Source organism: Rhincodon typus, chromosome 30 (assembly GCF_021869965.1).
Source record: "Rhincodon typus isolate 14 chromosome 30, sRhiTyp1.1, whole genome shotgun sequence".
Lineage (NCBI taxonomy): Eukaryota > Metazoa > Chordata > Chondrichthyes > Orectolobiformes > Rhincodontidae > Rhincodon > Rhincodon typus.
Window position 1 is genome coordinate 3,389,742 of NC_063361.1, and position 22,691 is coordinate 3,412,432.

Consider the following 22,691-nt stretch of genomic DNA (forward strand, 5'->3'; position numbering starts at 1 on the left):
CGCAACGGACCCCAGAGTTTAAAAACCAGGCGGGAAAACACACCGACGCTTCATCAGAGGCTGCACTGAGGATGTTACCAAGCACGGTAACGAAACGTCTGCGGAACAACAAACCAGCTGGGCGAGCCAACCAACCTCAACTCCTCCAACAGCAATAATATATTTCCTGAGAGAGGAGACCAAAATTGTACACAGTTCTCCAGGTGCAGTCTAACCAAGATCCTCTACAATTGAGACACAACTTCATTACTCCTGAACACAAATCCTCTTCCAGTAAAAGCTAACTTTCCACTAGCCTTCCTAATAGCATGTTGAACCTGCATTTTAGCCATCTGTGACTTATTGACAAGGATACCTGAGTCCTTTTGCACATCTACATTTTTTTTGAAACAGGTGGGTAGAAATCCAGGTGGATTTTTACAGTAACTAATGAGACTATTACTGAGGCTAACTTTATATTCCAGATTGACTAATGTAATGTCAATTCCACTACTTACCATGGTGGGACTTAAATCTTTTTCCACATAGCATTAGCTTGGGCCACTGGAGGACTAATCCAGTGACATTACCACTATGCCACTGTCTCCTCAAATTGCAGCCACAGTATTTGTGAGGCTAGTACAATTCTGATGTTAGTTTGGGGGTGGTCAGTAATGCTCATGCCACTGAGTGCTTTATAACCAGGTGAGAAACATTGAACTGACCGCCATCTTTTCAGCCTTCTTGGATTGTAAGAAAGGTTTAAGTTCTTTTCAGCGGGAGACTATGCTGCTTTCAGGCTAAATGTAGTGAACTAATTATTACTGCAGCAGGAAGGAAGCAATCACAAGGCTTTCTTGATTTAAAGGAAGAACATGTTTATTTCCTGCTAACCCTAAGAAAATATCTGCAATGAATGTGTAATGTCAAGTGTGCAGTCTTTGTGAGTCACGTAGGCGCTCATATAGACATACAAAGACAAAATTTCAAGGGATATAGCTGGCACACAAGAAGATGAAAGAATTTACAGATTAGAGACCTTCTGGTTATCCTTGACACATGCAGTTCTCACCTGAGACCACAATTGGTTAGTTGATTTCTTCGACTGTCAGCTACAGCAAATATTGCAGTTGTCTTTTAAGTTCTGTTCTCAGTGGTATCACCAGGCATTTTTTTTTTGTTGAAAGACAGAGAGAGAGAGAGAGAGCCTCTGCCAAACTGTGTTCTGTACTGCAGTCAATAATTTGTTTCATCTTGGTGTGCCATGAAACACCTTGAAATACAAACTGCTCGTAAATTTCCTGTGTGTTGCTGTTATTGTGTCCAGCTTTGACAATTACAGGCAATGTATCATCTCCAATGTGTGAAGATTCTCAGAATGGTGTAAATCAATAGGAAATAAGGACATACATGCTCCTATGGAGATGCCGGGCTGGCTTCATTACCTTTGGGGAAATTAATTTTAGCTCAGACTATCCTTAGTTTAATCCATGTTGGTTTCATGAAACGTGGCCAACCTTGGTGTGTCCAGAGATCCCTTTGGGCATTCAAACTCATTGTTTTTGGTCCCAACTATTTCATTCCCTGAAAGTTCCAGGGAATTAAAATCAGGGTGATGAAATTGTTCAAAGTCCACAGATGATATTTTAAATCATTGTGAAAAATATCAAAAGAAGACGGTTTAATTCTCTCATGTTAGAGATGGTCATTGCCTGGTATGTGTGACACAAATGTTACTTGTCACACAAGACTGACTCTGTCTTGCTGTATCTGAAGATTCATGGATGGCACTGAATATTGTGCATTTGGCAGCAAACATCCCCAATTCTGCTCTTACGATAGTGAGACAGTCATTCATGATACAGTTGTAGATGGTTGGGCCTAGGACGCTGCCCTGAGGAACTCCTCAGTGACGTCCCGAGACTTAGGTTATTCACCTGAAAATTACAACCATCCTCTTTGTATGACTCCAACCAGTGAAGAGTTTTCCCCTGGTTCCCATTGACTGTACTTTTGCTGAGCTCCCTTCCATTACATTACTGATGATCAAAAGCAGACCTGTGGCATGGTGGCTCAGTGGCTAGCACTGCTGCCTCACAGTGCCAGGGACCTGGGTTCAAATCCACCCCTCAGGTGACTGTCTATGTAGACACTGCATATTCTCCCTGTGTCTGTGTGGGTTTCCTCTGGGTGCTCCAGTTCTTTCCCACAGTCCAAAGGTGTGCAGGATAGGTGGTTTGGCCATGGGTATGGGGAGGGTAGTGGGTCTGGGTGGGAGGATAGGTGTGGAGTTGATGGGCTGAATGGCCTGCTTCCGCACTGTAGTGATTCTGTGGTATAGTAATTTCTAGAGTTAGTCTTTAGAATCCAGTGACTCTTCTTGAAGGTCACTGGACTCAAAAAGATAACTCTGTTTTCTTTCCACAGATGCTGAGTTTCTTCAGTAATTTCCCCTTGTTGTTTCACATCATCAGCATCTGCAGTTCTTTGTTTTATATCAGCAATTTCCAAGTCAGATTTCTTTTTCCACATTATAGTTGTACTGGCTGCTTGACTAGGGGCTCAGCTTGTTCTAGAGCACAAGTCTTCAGTACTATTACTAGAATGTTGTCAGGGCCCAAAGTCTTTGCAGTATCCAGTGCCTTCATCCATTTCTTAATGTTACGTGGAGTGAATTGGGTTGGCTGAAGACTGGCATCTGTGATTCTGAGGACCTCAGAGGAAGACTGAGATGAATCAGCTACTCAGCATTTTTGGCTGAGTATGATTGCTACAGCCATGTTTTACACTAATGTGCTGGGCTCCACCATCATTGAGTATAGGGACCATAGTGGAGCCTCTTTCTTCTGTCAATTGTTTAAGTCTCCAATTCCACTCACAACTTGATGTGGAAGCTCTGCAGAGCTTAGATCTGATCCATTGTTTGTGAGATCACTTAGCCCTGATTATCACTTGCTACTTACGCTGTTTTGCAAGCAGGTAGTCCTGAGTTGCAGCTCCATCAGTTTGAGCTCTCATCTTTTAGATATGCCTGGGGGTGTTCCTGGCATGCCCTCCTGCACCCTTCACTGAACCGGGCTTCCCCTGGCTTGATGGTAGTTTAGGGTATAAGGGATATGCTGGACTGTGAAGTTGCATTTTTGCTGCTGATAGCTCATGGTGCATCCTGAATGAGAGGATCACAGTTAGCAGTGCCACACAATATGATAGAGGGTGGTTTTAATGTGAACTTAGGACAAGGGATGCACAGTGACCACTCCCACCAGAGCTACAATGGACAGGTACATCTGCAGCAGGTATGTGGATCAAATAAAAACAGGTTTTTCCATTTTGTTGGTTCCTTAACTATATGCCACAGACCCAAACTGGCAACAGTGAATGAAGGACTCAGCCAGCTCAGTCAATAATGATGGAACCTAACCAGTTTTGGTGATGGGCATTGAAATTCTTTGCTCTGTTCCCTTACCTCCTTCATCATCTAATCACCTTGTCTCCAAGTTCTGATTCAGTGAGTATTACTGTGTCAAGCAGTGCCTTGACTCATCTGTGGGACTGCTTCCCCCAATCTCCCCAGATGTTAGTGAGGAGACTTTACAGGGCTGACACAGCTGGATTTGTCATTCTTGTTTCCAGTGCCTAGATCAATGCTGGATGACCCCTCTGGTTTCAATCCTTTGATGTGATTTAATAGAACTTGGGGGCTTGCCAGGCCATTTCCGGGGGATTTAAGAGTCAGTTTAAGTAAGAGTCAGTCAAGAGTTTTCTACGTGTCTAACCCCATGCTATACCTATCGTGGGTGTGTTTGGTGGGAATTGTAGAGGGAGCTTTACTTTATACCCAAGCCCGTGCTGTCCCTGTCCTGGGATATTTGATAGAGACAGTGTAGAGGAGTTTTACTCTATATCTGACCTCATGTAGTCCCTGTCCTGGGAGTCCAGTTTGAGGGCAGCACAGAGTGAAATTTGCTTTCTATTGACCTTGTGCTGAAACTGATTCAGAAATATTTGAAAGTGACAGTTGTTCTTTCTGAATCCCTAATGGTAATGGGCAGAACTTTTAAAGATGCCCAAGTAACCATGGATTTTCAATCCTGTTATTATAGCAATATTTGTAATTATTGTTATTCCTCCAGATTCCTGACAACAATTTGAAGGTTTTGGATAATTCAGCTCTGGTACGGTATGTGATTTTCTGAACTTGGATGTATTGCTCGCTGTTGATGGTCACTGCAGAAGAGATCTGCATGTACTGGGGGTTTGTAGAGGGCATCTCCATGAATAGGTACAATTGAGGCATTGTAGAGGGTTTCTGCATGTATAGAGACAATATCTACATCCAGCTTGGAATTGCACATTAGTGCAAAGTGCTGAAGTGATTGGACTATAAAGCGCAGGGAGGCTGGATATACTGGAGCAATTAGATATTAAACTGCATCATCTGAGTTCTAGGTCATTGCTGCAGGAGTTTATCAAGGTAATTATTTTAAATTAAAACTGTTCAGCCACACCTGTGGAGAAGGTAGGACTTGAAGCCAGGTCTCCTGGCTCAACTATACTACCACAAGAGGCCACACCCTCAGGGTAGATAGTATCTAATCAACCTGTTCAGAACATTATTACATACTTTTGAAGCAGGTGAGATTTGAGCCCAGGCCTCTTAACTCAGAGGTTGGAGTAATACGACTGCAGCACAAGAGCCAGCAACCTCAGGGTAGTGTCCTCGGCCCAACCATCTTCAGCTGCTTCATCAATGACATTCCTTCCATTATGAAGTGGAGATGTTTGCTGATGATTGCACAATATGGCTGGGATTATAGCGAATAAGCCCCCGGGTGAATATAGTTGGTAAATTAATGTACCTTCAGGATGTCTGATGTAGTAGGCAGCAGCTTTAGAGGTAACTAGTTCATGACCTGTTAATTAGATCCGAATGATTGCTCGGATTATGAAGTGTTGTGCATCAACAGATTGTATCATCTGCAGGATCTTTCCCGTGCTGGAAGTACCAGACACCAGCAGCAACAAATCTCTGAGGCTGACATGTGAACCGAACAGTGTTACAGATCTGGATGTGAGACCATTTGTCCCATCACTGTACACACCTATTAAACTTGGCAGGTAAGAAATGTACAATGGTTAGAGACAATAAAAACTGCAAATGCTGGAATCCAAGGTAGACAAACAGGAGGCTGGAAGAACACAGCAGGCCAGGCAGCATCCGGAGGAAAGAGCAGTCAACGTTTTGGGTATTACCCTTCTTCAGGACTGGATGTGGGGGTAGGGGGAGCTGCAGATAAAGAAGCGGGGGTAGGGGTGGAGGCGGAATGGTGGTGATAGGTGGACACTGGTAGTAGGTATGACCTGGTTGGTCGATGGGAGGGATGAATCCAGTTGGTGGCTGGAAGGAAGGGTCAGAAGGTGGAATGAAAGGGAGGAGGTGGGGCTGGAAAGGGAGCCGGGGGATGGATGGGAAGGTTAATTGAAATTGGAGAAATCAACGTTGAGTCCTCCAGGCTGTAGGGTGCCCAGCAGAAGATAAGGTGTTCTTCAAATTTGCATTCCGAGTCAATGCGACACTTGTGCAATGGTCTGAATGACCTAGTCCTGCTCCTACCCAGATGGAAAAACCAGAAAAGAACCACATAGAAATGAAGATACTAGCCGTTGTGGAGCTAGTTTTAGTAGCTTCTGTTTCTGGCTATTTCATATGCTCCTATGATCTTTGGAGAATAATCTGTAAGGTTGTCATATTGCACTTCCAGGACCCCCAAGGTCCATTAGCTCTGTCAGAATGTTATCCTAGCAATTCTGAAAAATGTAAACTGACCCTAGGGGTGTATGTTCACGCTGGGACCAGGATGTCACTCTTTTTTAACCTCATTAGTGCAGACTTCTTTACAACCTTGATCTTAATTGATTGAATTAATCAATCACTATTTAGAAGCTTGTGAAGTCCAATTACAAAGTTAAGTACATAATCTCCACTGACACAGAGACATACAAATACAAAGGCATGGAGGTACGAGTGGGTTTCCACCAGGCCACTTCCAAGCAGTAAATTGGTGAAGAATTACATGGCCCCAAAGTTGGCTGGGAAAACCCAGCAAGGCCGGAGTAGTAGGGATTCTGTTGAATTGGATGGCTGGATTTTGTAAAAACTTCAGTTTCAGGCCTTGCAGCTAGACAACTAGTAGGTTGCCTGGCTGCAGAGTGAGCCTGGCAGGAGGACACTGTCAGGGAAGCTCAAGACAGTCTCCAGCACTTGAGAGAGGAGCGAGAGATCTGGGCTTGTCAGGAGCAGTGGTGGGGCAAGGCAGATCACCGTACATCGGTGGGGCTGAAGAGAGACTTATGAAGGCCAACTGGGACACTGAAGGCTTCCTTGAGAAACTTGTCGCAGGAGGACTTCTCTACCTAAAAAGCAATTACCTGCTTTACCCTGCAGCTGTAGCCTCCATTTTCCAGAGGCCTTGGGAACTCATGCTACAACTGTCACATCATAATTTCACTGTGGAAGAGGCTGATTTAAATTGACACATGGATGTTCTGTCCCTTATGAGGTGGGTCGCTCAGTTTGAAACCCACAAGTAATGTATTGACTTAGGGATGTATTTACCTTTAGTTAGCTCATGGAGGTGGGAGAGGTGTCACCGTTGAGGCCTTGTCAATATTTAAGAATGGGGTAGAGGATTGGATGGTGAGAAAAGGATAGGGTGAGCACTCAGGACTGGGGTTTTTGACTGTGTAGAGGACTATTTCCTATATTCTTATGAATGGCTATTCACTCTTTATTGTAATATTTCCTTAATACCAAAATGATTGAAGCCAAGAGGTATAAATCCCACATCTAGTTTTCAATTTATACCCCATATACTCGACCTACTGCATTTGGCTCATTGCTCTAATTGTTCTGCTGACTCCTGTTTGAAAAATATATTTTGTTTGACTAATAAGGAGAGGCCGTATAGGCTGAGACATTTTTCCCTGGTGTGTAGGAGGCTGAGAGATGACCTTTATAGAGGTTTATAAAATCACAAGGGGCATAGATAAGGAGAATAGCCGAGGCCTTTACCCCAGGGTAGGAGAGTCCAAAAGTAGAGGGCAAAGGTATAGGGTGAGAGAGGAAACATTTAAAAAGGACCTGAAGGGTAACTTTTTCACACAGAAGGTGGTTCGTATAGGGAATGAGCTGTCAGAATAAGTGGTAGAGGCGGATACAATTACAACACTTAAAAGACATTTGGACAGATACAAGGATAGGAAATGTTTAGAGGGACATGGGCTAAACGCAAGCAAATGGGACTAGTTCAGTTTAGGAAATCTGTTCGGCATAGACAAAGGGCCTGTTTCAGTGCTGTATGACTCTATGACAAAGAACAGTGTAGACTGGTTAGGCCAACAGCCTGTTCCTGTGTTACACTTTCCATGCAGTTCTTCATAATAGACAAAAATCCAGTAAGTAGATAGGCATACACACATATATACAGAAAAGTACATTAAAACATGTAGTTATGCAGCATCATTAGACAGATGAGCATAAACAATTCACACACGTTCATTCAGACATCCACATATTATGAAAGATAAACAAACTCACACAAATAGGCAGCCTTATTTCTGTCTGAATTGCTGCTAATATTGTACAGTGAGAGTCCTTGAACTGCTTTCAGACAGGCTGTTATTAATCCTTAGCCCTGATGTAACTATGTTTTATGTGTCCCTTTACCTCAGGTGTTCTTTCCAGCTTTCTGGAGTTGGTCCAAATTTTCTTCATGTTGAAGGAGAAGTTGAACTGAAGGACAGAGGTGTTTATACAATTGTTATCTATCAAGCTAATCACACTAACAATGTAAGTATGACTGAGGAGACAGCGTGCGTAACTCCCATCCAACACATTGGGCCACATCCTGGGTTTCTGGCAGTGACTGGAACTTCCACATCTTCTCCATTCACACTGAAGGTGCTTCCAGATGCTTGATTTCCTCCTTCATGTGAAAGAATCTTCAGAAATAGAATTTCTCATAAAGACCGAGTTTGCCTAAGACTGGTATTTTTCTCCCATGACTGGGGAGGTTGTTCTAACACCTCTCATAGTCCTGGTCAGGATATAAAGAAAGGTCAATATTTGACAGGCATTTTTCATGTCTACCCTTCAATATCTGTGGTGATCTTTTTTGTTTTCTGTATGAGCTTTTTCTTGCCAAAATGATCTCTACTATTGTAGTTATTGCTCCTTCAGTTTAATTCATTCAGGAGGAGGCTATCTCTGACTAGACCAGCACTTATTGCTCATCCCTATTTGCCCAGAGGGCAGTTAAGAGTCAACCACATTGCTGTAGGGCAATGGTCATCATTAGACTTTTCATTCCATACATTTATTGAATTCAAATTCCTCTATCTGCTGTTGCAGGATTTAATCCTGGATTCCCAGAACGTTACCCAGGTTGCTGGATTAATAGTTCAGTGATAATACCACTGGGTTGTCACCTCCCCCATAAATAAGTATAAACAAGTTGCTTGGATGTACAGTACTTAAGCATTGCTAAAAGGAAATGAGATTAAAAGCTTTCCATTTTCACTTAATGGGATTAAGGTGCAAAAATCAGATGTGTAAAAAAACTGATGTCTCTTTTTCAAGTCAATTACTTGCCAATAATCCTGGAGAGTGCAATTCGAAAAGCTTTGACTTCTCATCTGCTTTCAGCAACGTTCAAATTCCTTCAGTCTGTAGTATCCTTTAAAGGGAAACTGAATCAATATTTGAAGGAGATAAATTAATTGTTAATGTGAAATGGAACTATTTGGCTAATTTTTACCAAATTCTATTCTACCAAGTTCTGCATTAATTAGCTTCACTGGCTCCATGGCATCTCTTACATCCAATTTACAAATCATCTTACTGTGTGCCATTCCTGGAGCATCTTGCTACTTGGCAGGCATACACTGAAAGACTGGCCCCCCCTTGTGCCTGCTCCATCTTTAAAAAGCTGTTGTGTACCCACATCAGCACTGGGTTCCCGAAGCTGTCCTGAGTCAGTGACAGGCAGATTGTGAACATGCTGGAGAAGGTGAAAATGGTACTGCAATTCAGTGGCAGGGACCTAGAGGCCCCAGTTGAGGGGGGTGGTCCACAGGACAAGAGTATTATTCCTGGAGGACTGGCAAAGGAGGTTGTGCTATCAGATTCTGGTCCAAACCAGCTTTGTCAGAAAGAAGGTCCCTTCTCCACTCTGCCACACTCCTGTCTGTCACCTCACGCCCAACCTTTCTCTGCTACTGCACCCACTTCCCACCCAGACTCTGCCACTCTCACTGTTGCATGCAATGCCTTCCCTCACTTGGTTTCCCCAACTTCCCACACCATAACCTTGTGTGCTTCCTCCTCAACACCCTTGCAATACCTCACTCTGTTTCCTCTATGTGCAGCAGGTCTAATAGCTGTGGCAGCCACTGCCATCTCACTCATTGATCCCCTTTTGCTCATTAAAGGAGAAGACAGCCCACAACAGAGCAGAGAGAGCCTGTATGGGCAGAGGAATATCCCAACACGTGTGCTCAAACCACCCCACCTTGAGGAGAGAATCCTGACCCTCACTAGAGAAGTCTGGGACCCCTCCTGTGGGACTGATGTCCCCCAACCGATGCAACTCTCACAATAACCCACTATCATTCTCAATCATTACACACTTCTTCAATCCACTGGTCTCGACACCTGCAGATTCTGCTAGTTTTCCCGTGATCTTTATGGAAAAACGCCCAGCTTCCCCTGCAGCTCCCTCCTGGACTTCTCAGGATGAGAGTACCGAGGCCTCAGAGGAAGCATCAGCAAAGCTGCTTCCTGCACCCTCTCCCAGCCCAGATACTGACACTGTGATGGGAGCCATAGACACAGAGTGTGGGAGCACAATCTGGTGAGTGGCTCATAGTGAGAGTTCCACAGATGATGAGGAAGACGTGGCCCAGGTCGCTGGGCACTGGGAGGATGGTCAGAGACCGGGCACCTGCTCAGGCCCAGACAGGAGAGGATTGTGGTGTTGACCATCAGGGACTTCACCCACATGCACAGGGAGGGGCATGAGCAGCAGGCAGGGACGTGGGACACAATGGCCCTCATTGGCCAGAAGCTGGGGCAGTGCAGACGGTCATGTGACAGTCTGACTGGGACCGTCTGTCCCTCCAGGGTCTGTTGGAGAGGTGCACACGCCTACACTCTCATCATCCCAGCTATTAGCCCTCAGGACCAAAGGCATGGGGTCAGGGGGACAGGGAACCTGGCCAACAGTCCAGATGCCCCATCCTCTCAAGGAGACGGGGCAGTGCCTGGAGGCACCCAGACAGAGGTGGTACCGTACACTGGCCCCTCTGTACTTTCCTCTCAGGAGATTGTAGAGGTGACTGGGCAGTTCACCTCCACCCTACCTGCCCCCTGCCAGCCCCTTGGCTGTTCAAGTCAGGGAGGGTCAATTTGCCTCTGGCTGAGATACAAGCATCTCAGTGTCGGCCACCAACCCTCCAGGACCAATGGGCTCTACATCAGAGTAAGCTCCCTCCATCCCAGCCACTGAGGCGTAGTGGGAAGGCCACAAGGAAGGAAACTTATTGAGGGCACTTTGGGGGCATCGTGAAAAAGGCTGTTTCATCATCAGTTTCTGCATAAGTGTTTTTGATGTTATTATGGTCATGTGGCTCACACCCTCTTCACCACCCGGGGCAAGATGTGCCCAGACTCCTGTTTAGTGCCTGTATATCTCCCTGACCACATTAGCCCTATCCACTAGAGCTTCCACTACAGAGCCAACAGATGGACTGTGATCCACTCCTTGGACTGCAGAGGCATGGACGTCCTGAACAATAAATTGCTAACTGGACACCTAATCACATTCAATTCTATCAGAGATAACACAGTGTGGAGCTGGAGGAGCACAGCGCGCCAGGCAGCATCAGAAGTAGCAGTGTGGGGCTGGGGAATGTAGGTGGGATGGTGATAAGTGAGTGCAGATAGGCAGTGGTGGGGATTGGTCAGTGAGGCGGGAGGGGTGGATAGGTGGGAGAGAAGATGGACAGGTTGTGTCAGGTCAACGAGGCAGGGATGAGAGGGAGGGTTGGACGTGGGATGAGGTTGGGGTGTGGGGAGATTTTGAAACTGGTAAAGTCCACATTGAGACCATTGGTTTGTAGGCTCCCAAGGCGGAATATGAGGTGCTGTTCCTCCAGTTTCCGGGTGGCATCATTGTGACACTGGAGGCGGCCCAGGATGGACATGTCGTCAAAGGAGTGGGAGGGGAAGTTGAAGTGGTTTGCGACTGGAAGGTGCAGTTGTTTGTCGTGAATCGAGTGTAGGTGCTCCACAAAGCGGTCTCCAAGTCTCCACTTGGACTCACCGATGTAGAGGAGGCCACATCGGGAGCAGCGGATGCAGTAAACCACACTGATGTGAAAAGTTTTTTTGGTTCCTTGGGGGGAGGTCCTGGCTAACCTGCATTTACTGTATGCAGAGAGTTTGCTGCAGAAACTGCTGCACAAGATGAGGTGTGAAGTTGATGTCGCACACTGCTCAGTAGCAAGAACCCCCTAAACTAATGACTGCTTAGCACAAGGCAAGCTGCCTGTTTTTGTGACTGCACTAATTGGCAAGTGCAGTCTATGGATGCTATGAGCATACACATAGTCACTAAGTGAGTGAGTGCCAAGACAACAAGACAGCAGCCCTAAGACCCAGGCTGGTCCAGTCTTTGAGCTGGGTGCCTGTCCCCAAGCACAAAGTGCCTCTGCTGTAGCCTTTCATTGCTCGTTGATTGTGCTTCCTGCAATTTAATTCTGTGTTATCAGTGCGCACTGCCAGTGTATAGATATGCCAGGATGGTCGTGATGGGAGGAGTACATATGGCTGCTCCCTGTTGATCATGCCCTGAGATTTTGTTGCCCACTGTCCAGCATGAAAGTCGTTTGGAGTAAGCAGTGAGCTGAATTCGCCAGGCACCTGGTCTGATTTCATTGTGAAGTTTTTCTGATATTGTTTGAGTTTGTGGGAGGGGGAGTCTGAATATTAATGAGGCAAGTTGTGATGTTAACAAGGTATTTAACCAGCATCGATCTCCAGCAATTCTGATCTCACTGTCACCCAGTGAGAAACTTGTCATGCCAGTTCAAACATAAAAACTGGACTGTGATAAAGTTGTCGGACTTCTCTCCAATTTTGCATCATATATTGCCAAAGCCCTCATTGGTCAGACCCTTAAGAGTTTGCCTGTAGTCTCTTAGTCCTCCATTCTTCCTGATTTAACCTCGCTTGCAATCCAAGTCTGGTACTGTCTAAGCATAACTTCCTATTCACTCTTTTTTATTTCATTCTTTTTATCATGATTTATGAGGCACTGGCAACTTGGCTGTCATTAGCCCCGGCTGCACTTGTTAGAGGGCCGGCCGTTAGTGAGTGACATTCTCTTCCACAGAGAGCTGTGGAGAGAGGGTCATTGAATATTTTCATAAAAGTTTCATAATTTTCACAATATTTTCATAAAGTCGGGAAAGTAGAGTTGAGGTCAGTATCAGGTCAGGTCTTATCATATGTACAGCAGGCTTGAGGGGCCAAATGGCCTCCTTCCACTCCTCATCATATATTTGTGCGTTCTCCCACCCTCCTTCATGTCAGCCGATTAGTAAATCCACCCCTTCTTTTTTCCCATGTGTTTAAATAGTTTTCCGTTAATCACTTCAACTATTCCATCTGGCATTAACTTCACAGATTACACATCATCTACTTTATTCATCCTGAGGAACAGATTTTGACTATCAGATGGCTGTCTGTTGGAGTACTCCAAGTCTGTCATTGGGCATCAAGACCATTCTGAGTGCTAGACAAACAAAAATGTAGCCATATGCAGCAGGAACATGTATGTGATTGACTCTTAACTGCTCTCAAGGGTAGTTAATGATTGGCAATAACTGACTCCCACATTCCATGACTGAACAAGAAAAATTAGACACCTTATGTAGAATCCACCTTTTGGTTTGTGCAATTTAGGTCCATTCTGCAGTGGTGGCCCACATTATTCTCCAAGAGTTACTCCTGTTCCATTTGGCATCATAAAAATATGTAAAATTGTACTTAGTGCACAGTATTTGGTGTGAGCTTTGTTCATAGGGTAGTTAAAATAACACTAGGGCGTTCTATAGACCCTGGGTCACTCATCTTTCAGTAGAGTTGGGTAATTTCATCACCTCCATTTCAACTCCATTACAAAATAGGAATGAGTTTTAGGCTGTTTACTATCAGATTGATAAAGGCCAGCTCACATTTCAAAGAGATCTCGCTGAATATTGCACAAGGGATCCTGTCCTTGCTCAAGAGCCACACACATCCTCTTTCTAGAGGAGTTCTCTGCATAATGCTGAACTTACTGTTATGTTTGTCTTATCTAATGGCTAAGCTACTGGGGAATTAGTTGCAGGGAACAATGAAGCCATTGTTGCTTGAAAAGAAGTATATATTATTCACTTGCTCTTTATTATGTTCCATTATTTGTGGAAAGCCAGGTATAATTCCATTAGCCTCATACAATTCCTTGCCAAACCTCTATGGACTAGTTAACTCTGCACCATTCCAACTTACAAAAAAAAATCCTCTGGCCAGAAATTTAAATCCAAAATACCTCCCAGATGATAGAAGAATAAATATGATTTCTAGTGAAACAGCAAAAAGGAAAGAAGGACAGCAGTTTTCTGTTTAATCCATTTCAATTAGGTTTGGCACAGATTAGTTCAATGATTCAATTTTAAAATTAAATTGGGAAGCATGAGGGACAGTTTCACTCAGCACTTTCTCATGAATTGTAGTACGGCCTGGATATCCATACAAAGTGGCCATCTTGTTGCTCAATCTTCTGTTTATTATGAATGTCATCTTCCCTCCATCATTATCTATAAAAGGGATAATGTGTGAGGGAAACAGAGCATCTGAACAGAGAGGGAAGTCAAGGCTAGCTGCATGCCAAATTGATTCAGGCAGAAGCCTCCAGCTGTGTTGGGGTGTCATCAACCATTGGTGGCTTGCAGCAAAAAGGAACATGCTAAAGTTTCCAATTCTATCTAAGTATTCACATTGCTGTGTTGAGTTTATGATAGTGCCAAGCGTACTGTCTGTGTTTGATTTATCCTAGAATCCTGAAGTATGCAGTAAGATCTCTCTGAGCACTTTGTCAAGTCTAAATGCTATTGACTTCTGTAATGCTCCTTGCCTTTCTCTGTAGCCTATCCTGTGTCAGCATGTAGTACAGTGACCAAATTGTAAACAGTGCTCTGGGCAAGCCTAGGGCATTGTGTCAGTTCATTATCCCTTCCTGGCACCCATATATTCTGCTTGACTGTTCGTCAAGTGTCAACCTTGTCCCAGTAACAGCACCCTTGCCTTTCCTGCATTGGAACGGGGCCTGCTCTTAATTGGTTGCAACAGGCTTGAGGACATCCTGGGGTTGTGACTGTTGTCATCCAAATGCAAGTTCTTTCTTTCCTTGCTGCTGCTGCTGCAGCACTCTGCATTTGTGGTTTCAATGAGGAATTCAATAGATTTCTTGGAGTCCTGTCCAGTAGCTTACTGACATAGAATCTGTTACTCTTGACCAGCACACTCATCCTGTCTAAAAGACCCAACACTCATAGCAGACTCTGATCTGAAAGCAGTTAACCTTAGGCAGAATTTTCACAGGTGTACAGTGGCAGCTTTGCATTGTGTAGGGGTGGGAGTAATCAGAAGGATTGGCAGTAACTTTTTTGTAGTTCATTCATAGGAAGTGGGTGTCGCTGGCTGGGCCAAAATTTGTTGGCCATCTCAATTTCCTTTGAGAAGGACAAACAGTGTGCTTCCTCCATTATTAAATAATTATAAAATACATATTTGGCATTTTTGTAAGATCATGAGACCATAGGAAATAGGAGCAGGCTTGAGCCCTTGAGCTGGCTCTGCTATTCAGTAGGATCATGGTTGATTCAACATTCCTCATATTCCCTACTGATCAAAAATCTGTCTCAGCCTTACACATACACAAGAACATATACACAGATCTCTGTGGAAAGAAGTTCCAAAGATTCAAAACCCTGTGAGAAAAGAAATTCCATCTCATCTAAGTCTTAAATTTACACCCCTTCTCTCTGAGACCCTCTGGTTCAGACTTTTCTATGAGGGGAAAAAAATCCTCTCAGCAGTCAAGCCTTTTAAATAATCCTATATGTTTCAATCAGATCACTTCTCATTCTTCTAAATTCCAATGAGAAGAGTCCTAAACTATTTAACCTTTGCTCATAAGATAAACGTTCCACAACAAGGATAATGGTAGTGAAATATTCTCTGAACCACCTCCAATGAAATATTATCTCTCCTTAAATAAGGGGACCAAAACTGCTCACAATACTCCACATGTGGTCACACCAGCATCTTGTACAGTTGCAGTAAGACTTCCCAGCTCTTACACTCCAAACCCCTTGATTAAAGGGCCAACATTCCATTAGCCTTCCTGAATACCTGCTGCTCCTGTGGGCTACCTTTCAGTGTTTCATGCATAAATCCCCCCACCTCCCAAGTCCCTTTGCGTTGCAGCTTTCTGCAGTTTTTCTCCATTAAATAATATTCTGTTCTTTTGTTCTCCCTTCCAAAATGAGCAACTTTACATTTTTCAACATCATACTCCATTTTCCAACCTTTTGCCCACTTACTTACCAATATCTCTCTGTAGACTGTTTGTACCATTGTCTCTCAACCTGCCTTTCCTAATATTTTTCTGTCATCTGAAAATTTGACTACAGCACATTCACTTCTTTCCTCCAAGTCATTCATATATATTGTAAAATAGTTGTGCTCCCAGCTCTGATCCCCATTAACAGGTTACAGGTCACCAACCTGAAAAAGAGCCCCTTATCCCCATTCACTGTTTCCTGCCTATTTGCCATTTCTCTATCCATACACTATACTATGTTCAACATCATGGACTCCTATGACATAGCCTTCCACAAGGTACTTTGTTGAATGCCTTCTTGCATAGCCATATAGTCATACAGCACAAAAGCAGAGCCTTTGGTCCAACTAGTCCATGCTAACCAGATTTCCCATACTGAAGTAATCCCATTTGACTACATTACAGTACATCTACTGGTTCCCCTCCATCCAATCTGGCATTCTACCTTGATGAGTGAAAGATGAAAAGGTTTGGTCACAAGTCCTTGTTTTCAGCGATGTTCAAATTCTGCTTTCCCAAGTGACTGACTGTATCAACAGCCCTACTAGAATGATCCATATTTCCTTTGACAGGAATACACAGCATTAGCACTGGAGCATTGGCCTGCTTTTCACAGCTTGTGCTGTCTCTAGCACTTCGGTATTAGGTTCCCACTCACAAAATATGGTGCTTATAAATTTCAGCTTGACTGGGGCCAGTACTAAGAAAGCCACAGTCCCCTGTTCCATCTGCCCCAAGTTGGGTGGGCAATGTTAATTTTGTAAACATTAAGGTGGGAAAGTAAGGAGCGGGACTGGTCTGTTTTCCATATGGATTATACAATACCCAATGCAACGTAAACCAGAGCTCATCCTCTTATATATGAGTTCTTATATATGAGTCCTAACCTTTCCCTACTTGGTATCATAATCACAAGTGGAACATGTACATATATACACTCAATTGATACATTATTCTTAGTACACAATATTTCAGGTCACTTTCAATCTCGGCACGTAGCTAATTAAGTTGCTTTAAATTTCAATTAATGCCTATTGTGACACTTTAGGGACATTTTTGAATTGTTTGCAGATCTCATGCAGTGCCAGGAACTCAACAGTACAGCAGTGGTAAATGCAGAGATGTAGAACCCACCGGTTTGAGTATACAAAGGTATACGAAGGCCTGCCGCTGAGGCAGAATCTCAATGCAGCTTCTTGCCACATTAGCAAGCTGTGACTTTCCAGAATCACTGCTGCTTTTCTTCCTCACCTCACTCTTATGCCCCAATGCCCCTTGCAGCTGCAGTGAGTCCCGTATGGGGGCAATACAATTTTCTTAAATGTTTTATTCAAATTACTTTCCGTTGTTTTTTTATGCCAAAAGATGTTCCTTTTTGCAATTGGAAATTGAGAATCTTATTTATTAAAATCCCTTATCATCATCATTATTATTATTATCATCGATGATTATTATCATCATTAACTCAATTGGCAGGAACTAATTTTACAGAGGGAACAATTGATAAATCATAAGAAATTACAACTGGTTAAGGACTTTCCAAATATAAAAACAGGTTACTTGAACTTTGTTATTAGTCTGTGTCAAACCAACCTATTTGTTTTAATACTGCCAGCTGAGACTCTGATCCAATAAAAGTAGTTAAGATTCTGGGCTAGGAATTCAGTTGATGAATACATGTGGTTTAGAGACGTAGAATCATAGAATCCCTACAGAGTGGAAGCAGGCCATTCAGTCCATCGAGTCCACATCGACTCTTCAAAAAAGCATCCCACCCAGGCCACATGCAAAATGAAAACTCATGTGCAAACACAAAAATATATAAATGTATTTATTTTCCTGCGTTTGAGTGAAGGTCAAGACTTTCAGCTATCTACAGGAAATAAAGAAATTGTATTTTGAGTGGTATGATGATAGTTAGGAATGGATCACTGAGTGAGGTGATGAAAATAGGGTTCAAAACTTGAAGCAAAGTGAAGGAGACAGTTTGCTGCAATCTGGATTGTTGGCAAGGATGGTGTCCTTGGTAAGGGGCAATTTCTGTAATGAACACTGAAAATAATGGCTTTGGTATTCCTGGTAATGTTCAAAAAAGTTACATAGAATTTGGTGAAATTTACAGCACAGAAACAGGCCATGTTGGCCCATTAGTCCATGACAATATGATTACCCTACAATGATATATGAGTGAAAGCTTGTCCCCCCTGTACCTAGCAAATTGATGCTACTTAATGTTGATGGGAACTCAGGAGACACTTGAATATATTTCTGGAGGGAAAACTGACTGAGAGATGTGGAGTGAAGTGAATAGATGGTGAACAGGTTTGTTGGTGCTGGTAGTTTTTATCTATTCTCGGTAAATGTTCATGTTCTTGATGTAACGATTTATCTCTTTTGCCAGGTCACTATGCAGGTGAACATTGATAACTGGCCAAAAACTGTCTCAGTGCTTTGGCAGATTCCTCAGTACCTCGTAATCTCAATGTCTGAGATACTTTTTGCAGTGACTGGACTACACATGGCATACACTCAGGTAATGGCTAGAGTTGACTTTATTGATGTAGAACAGCTATTATCCTGGTTTATTAAATAAATAAACCATGAGCCAAGATTAACAGTAAACGTCTCTTTGGGAGTATCTTCCCCTACTTTAACTTTGTTCAAAGTTTGTATATTGCTGTGAAAGGTTTGGAACCTTGGGTTTCTTCCCAGATGTAGGAACGGAGAAGGTCATTCAAACACTTTTCAATTAGATCATGGCTGATCTATATGTTAATTATATTTACCTGCCTTGCTCTCATAACCCATGTTTTCAGCAGCATAGTGAATTTGATTTCTTGGCTATGTGTCAGATTATTGGCATTTCAAAAGAAAAATCTGCTTTTGTTGCTGGAACTGGAAAAGGATCAGTCCTTATCTTTACTGGATCTGATTGGTTGAAGGTCTGAGCTGAAGCCTGGTTGACTCAATCAATTAGACTTTGTCAGATTTGCAATCAGGTATGTTTGCATACGAAGTTGAGGTAAAAAGACTTTTAAAATAGGCAGATGGTTTCTGAGACTCAAGGCTGATTGAAGCTCCATTTTGGAGGTCAATGGGACGTTCCCAAGCTTCTTTGAGCAGTTCCATTGCGGCATATGTAGAAATGTCTGTGTTAGGTAAAAAGTGATGAACAAGCTCAGAATGACGACAAATCTGGTTCATTCAAGTAATCATGGATATTCCCATATTTGGGACATTGCTACAATGTGTTATGGGGATGTGTAATGTTGAGCTTGGCTTGTTTCTGTGTGAGTGGAGCACCGTATTACGTTCTGGTTATATTTTCGTGATCATGGACCTTTTTTACTAGAGAGACAAGACATTTGGCAATTTCCATTTACCACAGGCAACACTCATAGGGAAATGTGAGAAGTAGTATAAAATAAACAGAAATTGTTCAATAATTTGCAAATTTCAGACTAGAACTAGCCTAACACACCTGAGCAGCCTCCTCTTCCATATCTATAGCTTTCTTTGCAGTGATGGTGATATGAAAAAATAAGCCCTATTTTTAAAAATCAAGGATAATGCATCGTGGAAGAATTTGCAGACCAATTAAGAGTCTAACAATCTTGAAGTGGACCATCACACTCCGAGACCATGGTGTTATATTAACAGATGCTCAGAGGGTGGAGTATTAGAGTAGCAGACATCCAGAGGGTGAGGTCTTATTGTAATATCCACTGAGAGGATGGTGCTTTTAGAGTTGTATATGCCTTAAGTGTGAGGTATTAACAGTGAACTGCTTAAAGAGATTCCCAGGAGAGTTAGATGAGTTCCTGGGCAAAAGCACGAGGGCAAATGGGGAGGATCAGGTGGAGCCAGTCTAAGAAAGTAATGGTTTATTCACACCTTGATCTAATCCAACTCATGTTTAAAACTAAAGGATTTGATGGGCAGAAAGAGAGCCATCCTTCTGATGGGAGAATCAAGGAAAAAGCAATTATCTTTAAACAAGACGAACGTCGTTTAGGAGTAAAGTCAGGAGGCATCTTTTACACTGAATGTAGTTGAAATTTGGAAACCTGTCCCCAAAACCTCATGGATACTGCGTGTAATATGAAATTTAGAAGAGTGAGATTATTGTTGGTTGAGGGAATGAACTGATATTAGTCCAAGGTGGATTAATGGAATTGATGTACAGACTAGCTTTGATCTGATTGAATAGAGGAGCCGGGCTGAATTGGTCCTCCAGTTCTGATTCTCTCTCCAGATAAACATGTTGCTTTGTACAAAGGGGATTCTTACTTTTAGACAAACAGGAGGCTGGAAGAACACAGCAAGCCAGGTAGCATCTGGAGGAAAGGAGCAGTCAACGTTTCGGGTATTACCCTTCTTCAGGACTGGATGTGGGGGTTGGGAGAGCTGCAGATAAAGACAGGGGGAGGGGTGAAGGTGGAATGGTGGTGATAGGTGGACACTGTGGTAGGTACAACCTGGTTGGTCAAAGGGAGGGATGAATCCAGTTGGTAGGTGGAAGGGAAGTGGTGGGGCTGGAAAGGGAGCCAGGGGATGGGTGGGAAGGTTATTTGAAATTGGAGAACTCAATGTTGAGTCCTCCAGGCTGTAGGGTCCTCAGGCGCAAGATAAGGCATTGTTCTTCAAATTTGCGTTCCAAGTCACTGCGACACTGGAGGTGTCCGAGAACGGACATGTTGGAGGGGAGTGGGGTGGGGAGTTGAAATGAGTGGTGACCAGGGTGGTTAGGTTGGCCATTACAAGCCATTTGGAGATGTTTTGCGAAACGGTCACTTAGTTTATGTTTGGTCTCATCGACGTAGAGAAGACCACATTGGGAGCAACGGATACAATAGACTAGGTTGGAGGAGATGTAGGTGAAGCTCTGCCTCACTTGGAAGGACTGTTTATGGCCCTGGATGGAGGTGAGGGAGGTGGTGTGTGGGTAAATGTTGCATCTTTTACGGTCACAGGGGGGTTGGAGTGATTGGTGGGGAATGTGGCACAAACTAAGGAGTGACAAAGGGAATGGTCCTTGCGGAAGGCAGAGAGGGGTGGGGAGTGGAAGATGTTCCATGTGGTGGGGTCTAATTAGAGTTGGTGGAAGTGTTTGAGGATGATATGTTGGATGCGGAGGTTGGTGCGGTGGAAAGTGAGGACAAGGGGGAGCCTATCTTTATTATGTTTGGCGGGTGGGTGGTGGTTAAGAGCTGTGGAGCAGACAATGGAAGAGGCGCGGTGGAGGGCGCTCACTTTTAAATTTTTTTTGTTGCACTCCAACCCCACACTCCTGAACTATGGCCATTTTATGCATGGGTGGGGGTGGGCAAGTTGGAGGGACTCCTCATGGGCCTGGCCAAAGTTGTTGCTAACAGGTCAAGGCAGCAGACCATGGAGGATGTCATTGTGCCTGACTATCTGCCCCTCTTTTGTGGTCACATCTGCAGTTGGAGTTCCATGGAGCATGCAGTGTCCACCAGCTCAATAGAGGTCTTTGGGGACAGTGCATCATCACATCAGGCAATGTTATTTTAATTTGACTTTATCCCTTTTCATTCCAGTTCTGTAAGTTTCTGTTAATCACTGTTACCGATTTTGTTTCTGGTACCATGTCCCACTTGGGGCTGTTTAAACTGATTTGACATTGTTTATAAGAGAGTAGAAAGGAGGAGGGTAGCAGGGTAGCAGGGTAGCTCAGTGGTTAGCACTGTTGCCTTACAGTGCCAGGGACTCGGCAACTGTGGAGTTTGCACATTCTCCCTGTGTCTGTGGGGGTTTCCTATGGGTGCTCCAGTTTCTTCCTACAGTCCAAAGATGTGCAGGTCAGGTGAATTGGCCATGCTAAATTGCCCCTCAGTTTTCAGTGATGTGCAGGCTTTGTGGATTAGCCATTGGGAATTCAGGATTACAGTGGTGTGGGATGCTTTTTGGAAGGTCAGTGTGGACTCAATGGGCCAAATGGCCTGCTTTCACACTGTGATTGGTGGCAGCACACCACTGCAAACACATCTGCTCACAGTTGGTTTTGCAGAGCTGTAACACTGTGTGACTGAGATCCCCAGTTGTTCTCTGAATAAAACTGAAGTTGAACACTAAAAAATTTGCTCTTTATAGACAGGATTTGAGAAATGCTCATATTGTCACTGGTGCCCCACACTCCTCCCATCTTCCCAAGCACCTATACCTATGGTTTACTTTAACAGGGGATGTACACAGAATGACGTAGAATTTACATCCCCATAACAGTCCATTCAATCCAATCCATCTGTGCCAAAGTTTATTCTCTACACGAGCCTTCCTTGCTCCCTGCTCCATTTCACTGTATCAGCCTATTCTTTGATTCCTTTCTTCCTCTTAGTGCTTTGTAGGAAGGGATCATTCTCACTGGTAACAGATTATTTCTCGATTTATTTTGCAGGCTCCTTCCTCGATGAGGTCTGTTGTGATGGCTATTTGGCTTCTTACAATTGGCTTAGGAAATCTCATAGTCGTGTTGATTGCGGAGATTGCAATAATAAAAGACCAGGTATGTGATCCAGGTTCACCAGAAGAAGGGGAGAGGATCTCAAAGCAGCCTGAGGCAGGCCATTTAATACAACAGGCAGCTGGTCCAAAAGCTCAAGCGACCAGAAAATGCAGACATTCCATATCTGGGCCTCTCTGGAATTTCTGCCCATAAACCATTGCTCAGTATCAAATTGCAAAATGAGGACTTCTGTGGCTCAAATGGTAGCACCCTGGCCTCTGAACCAGCAGGTTCTAGGTTGAAGTCCCACTCCACCTCTGCTTGTTGGACACAGATGGAGCTTATAAGATGTTCATAATCAGCCTGCTGATTCGTCCGAAGTGAGGTGAAGAAAATTTGTGTGAAGTTTAGAGTCATTTTAGTTTTACCATCAGAATACTTACACTCTTAATTCTGGCTACTATTAGTGTTTGTTTCCATTTCTAATTAGTGATGGGTGAGGCTGCTTGGTGTAAAAG

General features: G+C 43.7%; 1 protein-coding gene across 1 annotated transcript in view; it reads left to right on the forward strand.

The window, feature by feature from the left end:
• The window catches only part of LOC109937225 (solute carrier family 15 member 1-like), a 40,569-nt gene that overhangs the window by 9,354 nt on the left and 8,524 nt on the right, over positions 1–22,691 (forward strand). The window contains exons 4-8 of the mRNA XM_048614365.1: positions 4,113–4,159; positions 4,963–5,097; positions 7,711–7,828; positions 18,109–18,240; positions 22,126–22,233. Of these exons, the coding sequence (XP_048470322.1) occupies positions 4,113–4,159; positions 4,963–5,097; positions 7,711–7,828; positions 18,109–18,240; positions 22,126–22,233 (540 nt within the window). The remainder of the gene's footprint in view (positions 1–4,112; positions 4,160–4,962; positions 5,098–7,710; positions 7,829–18,108; positions 18,241–22,125; positions 22,234–22,691) is intronic.